We start from the raw sequence: 14031 nt of genomic DNA on the forward strand, positions 1-14031 counted from the left end.
TAACACAAAACCATACCGTAAATCTTCTCAGGAATGAAACTACAGGTAAGGAAGAAAGTCTTACTTCAGCATGACTTTGACTGACATTAAATAAAGACTTGTTTAACACAATAACTTGTGTCTGTTGATAGACTTGGGAGAAAGACTCCTGTCAGCTGACAAAAGAATGGAAACAGAAGGTAATGGTTGAAAAGTACATCTAAACTCAATATGAAATTGTTTAAAAGCTCAGTTGGGTCATAAAAAATATCTGCTTTTTCCTCTTCAGCAAATGCAAAGGTGGCATTTTCAGCCTCTATCTTCGAATCTTCTCATGTGTTCACTGGACCCCGAACTGTGGGTGGCAAAAGTGTTCTGGTCTTTAACAGGGTCTTCACAAATATTGGCAATGCTTACAGCAATGAAACAGGTACAATTCAATTCAACTTTCAATTCCACTTTATTTATATAGCGTCAAATCACGGCAATGCCATCTCAAGACGCTTTACAGACAGAGGGGAAAACATAATGAAGGCCAATTCATAACAGCCTATATAAGAAAAGAAAGAGATAAAGAGAAAAAGAAAGAAGCTCAGTGTATCAGGAAATGTCCCTCAGCAGTCTAAACCTATAGCAGCATAACTAAGGGATGCTAACCATCCCTAGCTATAGGACTTATCAAAAAGATAAGTCTTCAGCCTAGTCTTAAAGGTGGGGAGGGTGTCTGCTTCCCTAACACTAACTGGGAGCTTATTCCATAAGAGAGGGGCCTGATAACCAAAGGCTCTGCCTCCTGCTCGGCTCTTTGAGACTCTAGGAACCACAAGTAAGCCTGCAGTCTGCGAACGAAGTACTCTACTTGGTATATAAGGAACAATGAGGTCTTTGATATATAGTGGTGCCTGGTTGTGGAGGGCTTTATATGTAAGGAGAAGGATTTTAAATTCTATTCTAGATTCAACAGGCAGCCAATGAAGAGAGGCTAAAACTGGAGAAATATGATCTCTCATGCTGGTTCTGGTCAGGACTCTGGCTGCAGAATTCTGGATCAGCTGAAGGCTTTTCAGGGCATATTTAGGACAGCCCAGTAATAGAGAGTTACAGTAATCTAGTCTCGAAGTAACAAAAGCGTGAACCAGTTTTTCTGCATCACTCTGAGACAGAATGTCCCTAATTTTGGCTATATTACGTAAATGAAAGAAGGCTGTTTTAGTAACCTGCTTAATATGTGGGCCAAAGGACAGGTCAGGGTCAAATATTACTCCAAGGTTTCTCACTGTAGCACTGGAAGCTAAAGTAATGCCATCCAGGTTCATTACAAAACCGGAAAATTTAGCTCTGAGTTTTTCAGATCCAACGAGAATTATTTCAGTCTTATCTGAGTTTAAGAGGAGAAAATTTCTAGACATCCAAGTCTTTATGTCTATGAGACAATTTTGTGCCTATTGGGCTGATTTGTTTCATCTGGTTTAAAGGATAAGTATAGTTGAGTATCATCTGCATAACAATGAAAGTTTATTCCATGCTGTCTAATAATTTTGCCTAAAGGGAGCATACATAGCGTGAAGAGTATTGGTCCAAGTACAGAACCTTGAGGAACTCCATGACTTACTGTAGTTAGGGAGGAGGACTTGTCATTTACATGAACGAACTGAAGTCTATCAGATAAATATGATTTAAACCAGCTTAACGCTGTACCTGTAATTCCAATCACCTGTTCTAGTCTTTGTAACAGAATGTTATGATCGACTGTATCAAATGCAGCACTAAGATCAAGCAAGATAAGTACGGACACAAGTCCTTTGTCTGAGGCCATAAGAAGGTCATTAGTAACTTTCACCAATGCTGTCTCAGTACTATGATGAGCTCTAAATCCTGACTGAAACTCCTCGCATAAATTATTTCTGCTCAGGTGGGCATGTAGCTGAGCGGAAACTATTTTCTCCAGAATTTTGGACATAAACGGGAGGTTAGATATAGGTCTATAATTTGCTATCACCTCTGGATCCAGAGATTGCTTTTTAAGTAAAGGCTTGATTACAGCAGTTTTAAATGATTGTGGTACATATCCTGTCACTAAAGACATATTGATAAGATTTAGTAGTGATGTATTAATTAAAGGGAAAATGTCCTTAAAGAGGCTCGTTGGGAGAGGGTCTAAGATACAGGTGGATGGTTTAGATGAAGCTATTATTTTAGTTAATTCAGAGGGTTGGACAGGACAGAAACTATTTAGACACAAGTCAGATCCTGGTTCTAAGGATGCTTTGGAGACCACAACAGGCTCAACATTATAGGTAGAAGGAAGAGTATTGTGAATTTGATCTCTAATAGTGTCAATTTTATTCCTGAAAAAATACATGAAATCAGCACAGCTAAGTGAGAAAGGAATACATGGCTCAACAGCGCTCCGGCTCCTAGTAAACCTGGCTACAGTGCTGAAAAGAAACCAAGGGTTGTTTTTGTTTTCCTCTATCAATGATGAATAATAAGCTGTTCTTGCCGTACGTAAGGCTTTTTTGTATACGCTTAAACTTTCTTTCCAGGTTAAGTGAGACTCCTCTAGTCCTGATGAACGCCATCTGTTTTCCAAACGCCTTGACGCCTGTTTTAGAGCTCGAAGCTGGGAATTAAACCAGGGAGCCTTCATGATCTTACCTAATTTCTTCTTCTTTAGGGGAGCAACATTATCCAAGGTTGTACGCATTGAAGCTGTTATAGTATCAGCATGTTGATCAATCTGAGCAGGAGTAAGGCTTAAAGGGGGACTCTCAGTCATGCTAACACATGGTAGATGTGAAAAAATTGATTCAATTGTACAACATACACTGATACAAAAACACACCGTATATGAAGAGTATATAAACTGTAAATGATCACAATCAACACATTAAACTCAATTATGTAAATGTTACTTCTGATCCAACATAAATAATAAACCTAAGAGTAAATATATGAAATATCAGGTGCTACTCTTGGCTTAAGGACTTTTTTTTTTCATTTATGATTGAACTAATATCATTCATGTAACATGACAAATTTAACTGTCACAAGTCTATGGGAATACTGGGATTTGTCTTCTGACTAGACGCAGATGTTATTATGGAATCAAATAAATAAAGAACAAAAGACGCGCCCCATCACCGATGGAATATAGTGGTAAAGTTTACTCAGTGCAACATTTCTTTTGCAGGCATTTTCACAGCTCCAGTCAAAGGTGTTTACCAGTTCACCTTCATGACATTCGGCTACCACTCCCACACTTCTGGAGCCATCCTGTTGAAGAACGGGCGTTACCAAGTGTGCACCTGGGAATCTGCAGGGTCAGATGACAGCGACACAACCAGCAACACGGTCATTCTTGAGCTGAATGTTGGAGACTGTGTCAACATCATCCTGCGGTTGGGTGGTAAAATATATTACAGCGTGTTCAGTGGGTTCCTCATCTTCCCACTGATTTAGATAGTTGGGGTTAAGAATATTAGCAGGATATTTGTTTCCAGGAAAAATTATTTTTTTTTGTCTTCTTTTGAATAAATTGTACTCACTCATGTTGTATTATTACAGGTAGGGGGGGTCATTATGAGTAGGATTATGGCAAAAAAGACAAAAAACTGTAATCAAACTAATAAAAGTTACTTTTAAGGTGGGATATGAGTTAAGAAAATAACAAACAGAGAAAACAGGTAATTGATCTTAGTGAACCAGTTCCATTATTTTCTCCATAATAATGAAGAGTCAAGACTGTTTTTTGCATATGTTTATGTCAGCCTTCAAACTGTAAATCTTACTTTTTAATGATACAATGATCAAACAGCTACTGCTATAACAGCATGTAGAATACCAATTTAAACCTGCATATATGCATACATAGCACATTTATATGTATTTTATTCTTTAAACATTATCAAAGCCACTATCAGCAAAATTAATCTCTCATGTGTCTTTTTTATTATCATTATTACAAGTCTGAAAAATATTGTTTTGATTCTGCAAAAAACAGCACAAAATTCACTGTCATTTTGTTAAAATCACGATTTCTTTTCCTATGTAATAATTATAGTCTACTTTTTACGTGTTGTAAATGCTTGATGTACTAATATTGTAAATTATAATGGAATTTGGAAAATAAAATATATACACACTTTTGTCTGTCAATGTTTTTACATATACTAGCCGCACTTTCTGATAGGATATGATCTATTTATGCTGTTCTTGTAAGCAAGTTAATATCTGAGGTGCTGCGGCAAGCGTAGCAGACAAGCCTTAATGTCAGTTACAGCCCCTGGTAGTTTACCCATGGTTTCCCACCTTTGTATGGTGGGATCAAAGCGGTGGACCAGCCCGGACTCACTGTAGTCTTCCTGGCAGTATCCTCCCAGTACATAGATCTTCCCCTCCAAAACGGCTGAGGCGGCACCCACATGTGGCACAGACAGCGGTAAAAACTCAGTCCAGAAGTCAGTCACAGGGTCATACACCTCACAGGCTAGTTGGTCAGTATAAAACTTTCTCAGATTACACACTCCACCGGCCACATAGAGACATCCTTTCAGGGCTTCCATGCAATGTTGAGCTCGGTCGTGGGTCATGTCTGCAAGGTAGACTGTTCCTCTCTTGGGATGGTAGAGAAACATGGAAACCAGACATACATACTTACAGTTGAAACCTCCAGAGATGAAAACCTCTTCATTTAAGGCAACAGCAGCGTAGCCACTGAGAGCCTGATCCAGGGACTGGACAAAGCTTTGAAAAGTGAAACAACAGGAAGCAAAAATTAGGTGAGGGGCCGATGTCGCCGTTGAACTGACAGGGTGAGCAACTGAAAGGCCTTTATTTAATCATCTGTCATTCTATTATAGTGATTAAATTGAGAGATAAAGGTATATGTGTTATCATGGGTTAATCTCTTGGAGTAACTGTCTTAAACAAATAGTGACATCTGCTGTCTAACCATTGCTAATGCACTTTGCATGAAGAAGTAAATGACCAAAATAGTCACAAGATTTGTCTTTTGTTCTTGAGCTTAAGTTTAAATGCTGCAACAAGTGTTTTAAATGTTGGGTCCAAGCGTAAATATAACACTTCCAACCTAAACTACTGAAGACTGAGAACATTTCCTTTAGTTATGGCACATTCTTTCCTGTTACCAGACTACAAGACATGTCCAGGAGAGAGAATCAAAAAAACGAAATAAAAATGTTTATACAGCTTCAACATGCTCTAAAGTACTCAATAGATCAAGTCCAGTCTACAAAGGATGTATCCCACAAAAGACTAGACACAAAATATTAGTTGCCTAGTCAATTTTCCTGACCCCCCTCAACGGACCTCAACGGTCATGTGTTCATGACCAACAGGCCAAAGCTGTATGGGTAACTGGTAGTGGTTTTTAATGCTTGCACCGATGGCTGTTATCCATTAGTATCAGCTTGTCTTGACTGAACTCGCCTCGGCTTGGTTTGTAGGGTTTTCCACTCGACTTTTGTAACCGTTTACCACTACTTTTCTTGTAACTTCTCAGTTGAGGTTCTAAGCGCGCTGAAATGAGTCGTGTGTGATGTCGCCAGACACAATCAGGGGTCAGGGAGTGACATCACTGGAAGAGCAATACCAACTCGCAAGTTATTTACATTACGTGACAAGCATGGCACAACAAAAATCTGTTCCATGGTCCAACATTGAGGTGGAGACATTTCTTTGCTTGGTTGCTGAGGAAAGGATACAGAGGGAACTAGATGGAGCGACACGAAATGAATAAAATCTATCAAGAGCTTTCCGACTCAATGACTACGGGGAGCAAAGGAGTTTTCAGCTGTGTCGAGAGAAGCTGAAAAAGCTCAGAAGGGACTATCAGCAGGTCAAGGACCACAATGGTCGGAGTGGCTCAAACAGACAAGACTGAAAGTTGTTCCAACAAATGGATACAATTTATAGTCAGCGACCAGCGAGCCACAGACCAAGTAGCAGATTCCCTCCAGCTCCTATGTTGTTATAGAGCTCGTCATGGACAACACTGACGTCACAGTGATTTCACAAAAACCCCACCCATTTTAGGCTGGGTACTAAATTGTACTTGAAAAGAAACAGGAACAAGCTGAGACGAGTTGAGGCGAGTTAAGTTGAGACAAGCGGATTCTAATGGAAAAGAAGCATGAGAAGCTATTTGAACCTGTCCCACTGAAAATCAACATGACCCATTCCTGTCATGATTTGGGTTTTTCTGTGCTTTGTTTTTGGGCTTCCTGTTTTATTTTGTAGTTTTTCCTGTCTTGGTTCTTGGTTAGCTTCTTAGATTTCCTGTTCATTGATTTGGTTCATCTGGGTTCATTTAGTTCATTTGTTTCACCTGTTTCTCGTTCGGTTTTTCCTGTGTATTGATACCACTCAGGTTCACTCCTTGGTGCTGGATCATTTTGTACCTCAGTTAGTTTGTCTGTTCTTAGTTTCCTGGGTTAAAAATAAATCAGTCTTGAACCTACATCCCTGCTCCCTCGTCTCCGCGTTTGGGTCCACACCACATCTCCACTGCTCTCGTGACAGAATGATCCAGCCAGACACGGACCCAGCGGAGAAAATAACCCCATATGAGCTCTTCTGCAGACGGGCTGCTATGAACTCTCCAAGCTGGGGTAAGCCAGCACCCAATCCATACTGGGGGTCCAGATTGGCAATTTGGTCTCCTCCATCTCTTGGGCTGACATGGACTGCAGCAATGGCAAGGAGGAGGCGGGACCGCAAGCAACATTGCTTCCCTTCCCCGCCTGCTCCGAGGCCCACGTCTCCAGTGTCCCCACCTGCTCCGAGGTCCACGCCGCCCGCGTCCCAGCCCTGGTCTACGTCTCCGGCGCTGCAGGCTCCCACGCCAGCGCCCAGGTCTACATCTCCGGCGCTGCAGGCTCCCACGCCAGCGCCCAGGTCTACATCTCCGGCGCTGCAGGCTCCCATGCCTCCTCCTCTGTCCCGAGTTCCCGAGGGGGTCCCAGGTCGGGACGCTCCTCCTCTGTCCCGAGTTCCCAAGGGGGTCCCAGGTCGGGACGGTCCTCCTCTGTCCCCAGTTCCTGAGGGGGTCCCAGGTCGGGACGCTCCTCATCTGTCCCCAGTTCCCGAGGGGGTCCCAGGTCGGGACGCTCCTCATCTGTCCCCAGTTCCCGAGGGGGTCCCAGGTCGGGACGCTCCTCCTCTGTCCCCAGTTCCCGAGGGGGTCCCAGGTCGGGACGCTCCTCCTCTGTCCCCAGTTCCCAAGGGGGTCCCAGGTCGGGACGCTCCTCCTCTGTCCCCAGTTCCCGAGGGGGTCCCAGGTCGGGACGCTCCTCATCTGTCCCCAGTTCCCGAGGGGGTCCCAGGTCGGGACGCTCCTCATCTGTCCCCAGTTCCCGAGGGGGTCCCAGGTCGGGACGCTCCTCATCTGTCCCCAGTTCCCGAGGGGGTCCCAGGTCGGGACGCTCCTCATCTGTCCCCAGTTCCCGAGGGGGTCCCAGGTCGGGACGCTCCTCATCTGTCCCCAGTTCCCGAGGGGGTCCCAGGTCGGGACGCTCTGTCTCCAGTGTCCGGCGAGGAGGTCGCTCCTTCTCCTCCGTCTCCAGTGTCCGGCGAGGAGGTCGCTCCTTCTCCTCCGTCTCCAGTGTCCGGCGAGGAGGTCGCTCCTTCTCCTCCGTCTCCAGTGTCCGGCGAGGAGGTCGCTCCTTCTCCTCCGTCTCCAGTGTCCAACGTGAGGGATCCTAAGCCAGGCCTTCCCCCGTCGTCTGGGCCTCCCGGCCGTCCTCCAGAGCCGAGGCTGCCCCCGTCGTCTGGGCCTCCCGGCCGTCCTCCAGAGCCGAGGCTGCCCCCGTCGTCTGGGCCTCCCGGCCGTCCTCCAGAGCCGAGGCTGCCCCCGTCGTCTGGGCCTCCCGGCCGTCCTCCAGAGCCGAGGCTGCCCCCGTCGTCTGGGCCTCCCGGCCGTCCTCCAGAGCCGAGGCTGCCCCCGTCGCCTGGGCCTCCCGGCCGTCCTCCAGAGCCAAGCCTTCCCCCAGACTGTTTCCTGAGCTGGGCCGTTTGGATTCTTCCCCTGGCCTTGTGCCCCTGCACTTTGTTTTTTCCCTTGGTCCCTCCTCTGGGCCCCCTCCTCCCACCCGTGTCTGGACTCTGAACTTTTTGGGCCGTCCGGTGGCCGGCCCTTGAGGGGGGGGGGTACTGTCATGATTTGGGTTTTTCTGTGCTTTGTTTTTGGGCTTCCTGTTTTATTTTGTAGTTTTTCCTATCTTGGTTCTTGGTTAGCTTCTTAGATTTCCTGTTCATTGATTTGGTTCACCTGGGTTCATTTAGTTAATTTGTTTCACCTGTTTCTCGTTCGGTTTTTCCTGTGTATTGATACCACTCAGGTTCACTCCTTGGTGCTGGATCATTTTGTACCTCAGTTAGTTTGTCTGTTCTTAGTTTCCTGGGTTAAAAATAAATCAGTCTTGAACCTGCATCCCTGCTCCTTCGTCTCCGCGTTTGGGTCCACACCACATCTCCACTGCTCTCGTGACAATTCCTGAGTTGTTTGATGTAGTGCATGCTAATGCTAGGCTTTGATTCCATCTGTCCTGTTACTTCAATTTTGAAAGGTTGATTATTTGTCAAACAGTTCACCGTACAAGACAAAATTACCTCCAGGAGTCAGTGTCTTGGTTGTACATCTCAACGCTGTCGATGTTGGTGTTGATCTCTTTGTCTCCACCAATGGCATAAAGTCGCTCCTCAAGCACCAACACTGAAAAGTTACTTCTGGCCTCCTGCATGTCAGCCAGTCTCCTCCAGCTGTCCATCATAGGGTCATAACTAGCATGTATGTGAAAACAAGGAAGGCAAAAGTGAGATTATAATCAAAGGATATGACAGGGCAATGATTTGTGGGTTGACTTGTTTCTTTACCTGTATGCAGATTTCATTATGTCATCTTTGGTGTAGAAATAACAACCTCCAACAATATATAGCTTTCCATCCATTACTGCTACTCCATGTCTGAACTTTGGCCTGTCTGGAATCTCACTTAGTTTCTTCCATTCTATATCTTTTACCAGCCCGGTTCCACTTCGAAGGGAGTTGGTATACCACACTTCTCTGTTGGGTATACGTTGACCCATATCTGGGTTTAGTTGATCTCCTCCAATAAGGGCAAGAACATCTTTGGGTCGTCTGACTCGATAATGATCCTGGGATTTTGGAAGACTGAAACCAAATTCCTTAAGGGCTGAACCATAGAGTTCCACCTCCTTTCCTGCAAAGCACTCCATGCGCAAGTTAATGGCTCGGACTTCCCTGAACTCTCTGAATGTCATGAGGGGGAAGCGAACTCCAGACATGAGTAAGCCAGCGTGGGCCAATCTCTCCTCAGGATCAGCCTCAATCCATGATATTACAGCTCGAAATACAGCCAATTCCGAGGGCACACACAGACCATCACAGCAGAGGAAGTCAAGAAGCTTCTCTGGAGAAAGGTCCTGAAACTTTGGTGTGGCAGACACTTCCCTGAAGTTCCTTAACACAAAGTCATTGGCTTCCTCAAGGAGCTCTGTCATTCCATATGCTTCAGCAAACGATGCCACATCCAGACAGGAACTTGTCTGCATTTCTTCCCGCAAAAATTGAAGGCAAAGCACGAGGGCAAGCTGGAACTGAAGCTGGAGGGCGGTACAAGTGATCTCAAAAACAGAGTCCCAAGTGAGTTTCAGGGTTCCACTGTAAGAGCAATCAATAAGTGCCTTTAATTCAATAGCTGAAAGAAAGGGAAGGGCAATACAGGTCTCATGGGACTCCTTCATTCCACAAGTAAACATTCCACGGAAGTAGTCACTGCTCACTGCCAGTATAACTCTGTGAACTAGAAACAGACAAAAGATGAGTTTAAACTTGAAGCACAACTAAATGATGCTCACATCGCCTACATATTACCAGCAGAGGGCTGACATCATACTTACTAACCATGCAAAAAAACACCATCCACATCCAGAATGACATCACAGCCAACTTTGTCTGCCCTTAGCTGGTCAATGGACCGCAGAGTAATGCTCATCTGTTCTGTTGCAGACATGGATTTCCTCGCCTGCGTGGGACAATCCCCTTTTTCAATTTGTTCTTCATGGTTGCACAGGTCCAGCAGTTGTTGGACTTCCAAGACTTGAGCTGCCGCCTTGATTTCGGCCAATGTTTCTTTGTTTAGAGAAGAAAAATCTCCATTGTAAGCAAAGTCAATCACTGCCTTGAGCCCAATATGGTTAACCTCAGTACCCATGTGAACTGACCACATGCAGGCTCCATCCTCCTGGATACTAGCTGATTGTGCCTTGCTTTTTTCCTTTAGTTTCTCCATAATGAAGGTACTGACAGCAGCTAGGATGAGGGAGTGAACATGGAAGCTACTCCCATCCCAAGTGGTCAGAATCAGGTCTGTGAGAACAGATGAATCCTGAAATTCTTTCATAGTGGCAAAAACTTCCTCCAGAAAACCTTTTTTGCAACACAAATGGACTTTATATGCATCATCCCCAAATGCCTCATCACTCATATTCTTCCCTGTTACTTCCCGATTAGTGCCGCTTCTTCTGACATCTGCACCTCCACCGATAGTCCTCTCACTCGCCAGGCCCATTCTGGTGTCATTGTAAGCAACGATTCTCCTCAGTTCACGGCTGTCCTGTTCTATCCCTTCTCCTCCTTCTTCAATCAGTCTTTTCCTCCTTTCTTTCTCTCTCCTCCATCGCTCTTCCCATTCCATTGGAAGGTAACGTCTGGTAAACTCCATTTCCCTTTGTTGCACTTGTACGATTATTTCTCTGATGTATTTATGGTTGTTGAAGACATCCAGCATAGTCCATGAATGGAATCAGTTTGCTTCTCTGACTTTTGTTGCATTCAAAAACCTCTTCCCCTTTCAAAAACCTTGTAAATCTCTCCACTCTCTTTCAGACTTGTGTATCCTCACCCTGTAAACAAACTGCTATTCATAGCAACTGGGTCAGACAGATTTAGTTTCAAGAGTCTCTGCATGAAATGCATTGCACTTTTAATCTGAAAAGAAGTACAGCTTTTTCCAATTGATAAAACATTTCTATCAAATAAGTCAGTGCAACATATATTTACACCAGAGTGAGCCAAAATATGCTTACAAAAAACATTAAATGAACAAAGCACATGGTTTTGGAGTTATTTTGTGAGGCTTGTTGTTCTTTAGTGGTTGTTTCCTGTTTTATTTTGTTGTTTTTCTCCCTTGTGTTCTCTGTTTAGCTTCCTGTTTCCTGTTCTTTAGTTCACCTGGTTTCATTTAACTAATTGTTCATCCTGTATCTTGTTAGTTTTTTCTTATTAGTCTTCCCTGCAGTTTCTCCTGTTGTCTGTTGGCTTTCTGTAAATTAAACGTTCTTACATACATCCCACCTGCCTCTGTGTCCTCTCACCTGGGTTTTGGTCCACTCCTCCCCCACTCAGTGACACTCGCAACCAGATGGCAGTAAATAAAATTTTTACCTGCACCCATGAAATTTAGTGTGTATAATTTTTACCCTGAGAACAGTGTTTTTGCGTGTCCTGTTACAGCATGAATCTTCTAATTTGGTTGGAAATAATTTTCATTATTTCCATACTTCATTATCTGCCGTGATTATATGGACATGTTCCACTTCCACTACCACAGAATTGTGTTTGGCTCACTTCTGTGACATCAAAGTCAGATGAAATGGAGCATGATCATTAAGACTGAGGTGCCTGGAAAGTGGACATTGAAAATAAATATACAAGAAAAAAAAAAAAAATTAAATTTATATCCTATTTAGGACTACATATGAAAGTGACCCGAGTTGGATTTAAATTAAACTCTGATCTGTTCTGATCAGACTATCTTTAAACGGTCTTATATGAGTTTCATGGGCATTAAAATCAGGATTCAGTTTCAACGTGAACTGAGCTTAAACGTTTTCAATGCTTTGCCTTGGACATTTCTTTTTTGAGACTCAGTCTCATTTTAAAAGTGTGTAGTTCCTAAAATGACTGATTTGTTGAACAGATGCTGAAAAAAAGAATATCTCCAACATGATTTCTCTGTCAGCTACAACAGTAACTGTTGTTTAAAGTACAAATTAGATGCATTTATTCTATCTTTTATCATTTTTCTATCTACGAGGCACATAGTTTAGTTGTTTTGACACCAGCCACACCCATAAGACTGAATGACTCATTTCCACAGAAGAATGTAAATAACTAATGTGTAAACAACGTCCAGTTCGTCCTTTTTACATATTTAAATGCTGAAGCTCAGGTGGATCTGAACAGACGAGTTATTAATGCAACAGTTTACCAGTGCAGCCAGTCACCAGGAATACATCCAGAAGAGACATCTCAACACACACCTGAAAGGAGGAGAAACCAGTAAGTTTCAGCTCTGTAGTGCCATTCAGTGTTTCTGCTTCTGCACATGGAAGCATTCCTTAAATCACAAAATCTGAATATTTAACAGTGTATGTTTTATGTACTTTATCTGAATTATTCGTGTAATATACTTATATTAATATACTTAATATACTGCTGAAGTTACAGAACAGTTTCATCTGACGGAGCAACAATGCAGCAGAGTCTGATTCTTGTCTTTCTGATGGGTGAGTCTTTTAGTCACCTCTCAGCTCAGTCTTCATTTATACATATATCGCTATTTAATGGTGTCAGGAATTCTTTAACCCGATCCACTTCTTATTTTCTGTTTTTCAGGTCAATGTTGTCTCATCACATGTCACCTCTATGTGTATCACTATATTGATGAAGAAAATACTTGGTTTAAAGCACGGCAGTACTGCAGGGGGAAATACACTGATCTGGCCACAGTGTCTAACATGATGGATATGAAGAGACTTCATCAATTGGCTCATGAGAAAGAAGCTTGGATCGGTCTGCGCAACAAAACAGATGTCAAGAAAACCTGGCACTGGTCTCTGACTGGAGTGGAGTTCAATGACAGTGAGGCAAAGTGGAATAAAGGAGAACCAAATGATGTAGGAAACCAAGAGAACTGCGTCCTAATGAAAAAAGACTTCCTTTGGTACGATTTCCCATGCAAGACACGAAGACGTTTCCTCTGCTATAACGGTGAGAACAGATTTCTGAGTAAATTCCACATTTTTATCAAATAATGTGCACAGATAGAATAAACAACATAGCTAAAAGATAAAAATGTCAACACTGGTGCAACAGAAAAAAAAAACCTCAGGACCAGACTGCAGTATTTATACTTTTCATAGCTGTTGCAGATTACAGATTCCATCATTAAAGATTAATTTTTCTGCTCCTCTCATATGCAGCTGATTCAAACTGAAATATCTCATATAGGGACCAAGAGTTATTTTAACAAAGACACAAAGCAGCAAGTGAGGTGGCTACTGCTTGTGCGTCTCGCAGTCTACAACACAAACAATGCTGCTGTCCACAGCGCTGAAAGAAACAAACGTTGTGAAAACTGTCTGTATTAAATGAAAAACCTCATGATGCTGACAAATTAAATAGACTATTGATATGATGTAAATTCCACATTTAATCAAATAAAACCACACAGATGACGTTTAGTTCACAGAGACTGAAACAAAAAAGCAACACTTGTACAAAAGAAAAAAAAAAAAAAAAAATCAGGGACAAACTTCATCGTTTATGCTCCATGTATCTATTTCAGATTCCAACATTGCCAAGTTTGTGTTCTGCTCAAAAGAGCTGCAGATAAAACTATGATGTGAGTTTGTCTCTTTATTCCACAGAAAGTGCAACAAAGAAATTCCATTTGATTGAAGAAGAGAAAACCTGGTTTGAAGCTCAGATATACTGCAGACAGCATCACACAGACCTGGTCAGTGGACGACACCAGTTAAAGGATGAAGAACTGAAGAGCCTGGTGGACAACACTGGCGAGGACGAAGTATTTATTGGTCTGTTCAGAGACACCTGCAGATGGTCTGATGGGAGCAGCTTTTCTTTCAGACACTGGCATCCAGACGTTACAGAGTATGTTCACATTCATGTTTCAGCATGTTGTTTTGTAGAAAAGTGTTTTAAAAC

The 14031-nt window shown here is 43.1% G+C and overlaps 1 protein-coding gene across 2 annotated transcripts; it reads right to left on the reverse strand.

Moving 5' to 3' along the window:
* Positions 1 to 1222: 1222 nt before the first annotated feature.
* LOC306769423 (kelch-like protein 33) lies at positions 1223 to 10902 on the reverse strand. 2 transcript variants are annotated; one of them, XM_079258014.1, is made up of 6 exons: positions 9925 to 10902; positions 8875 to 9823; positions 8611 to 8781; positions 4640 to 4725; positions 4291 to 4387; positions 1223 to 3295 (listed from the first exon to the last, which is right to left on the reverse strand). In XM_079258014.1, the coding sequence occupies exons 1-6, from the start codon at positions 10808 to 10810 to the stop codon at positions 3088 to 3090; spliced, it is 2397 nt and encodes a 798-aa protein (XP_079114140.1). In that variant the 5' UTR covers positions 10811 to 10902; the 3' UTR covers positions 1223 to 3087. The 2 variants fall into 2 exon arrangements, with proteins under 2 accessions (XP_079114140.1, XP_079114139.1); XM_079258013.1 differs by having other exon boundaries at positions 4291 to 4725.
* Positions 10903 to 14031: the final 3129 nt, after the last annotated feature.

Source organism: Telmatherina bonti, assembly GCF_933228915.1.
Source record: "Telmatherina bonti genome assembly, chromosome: 18".
NCBI classification, from domain to species: domain Eukaryota; kingdom Metazoa; phylum Chordata; class Actinopteri; order Atheriniformes; family Telmatherinidae; genus Telmatherina; species Telmatherina bonti.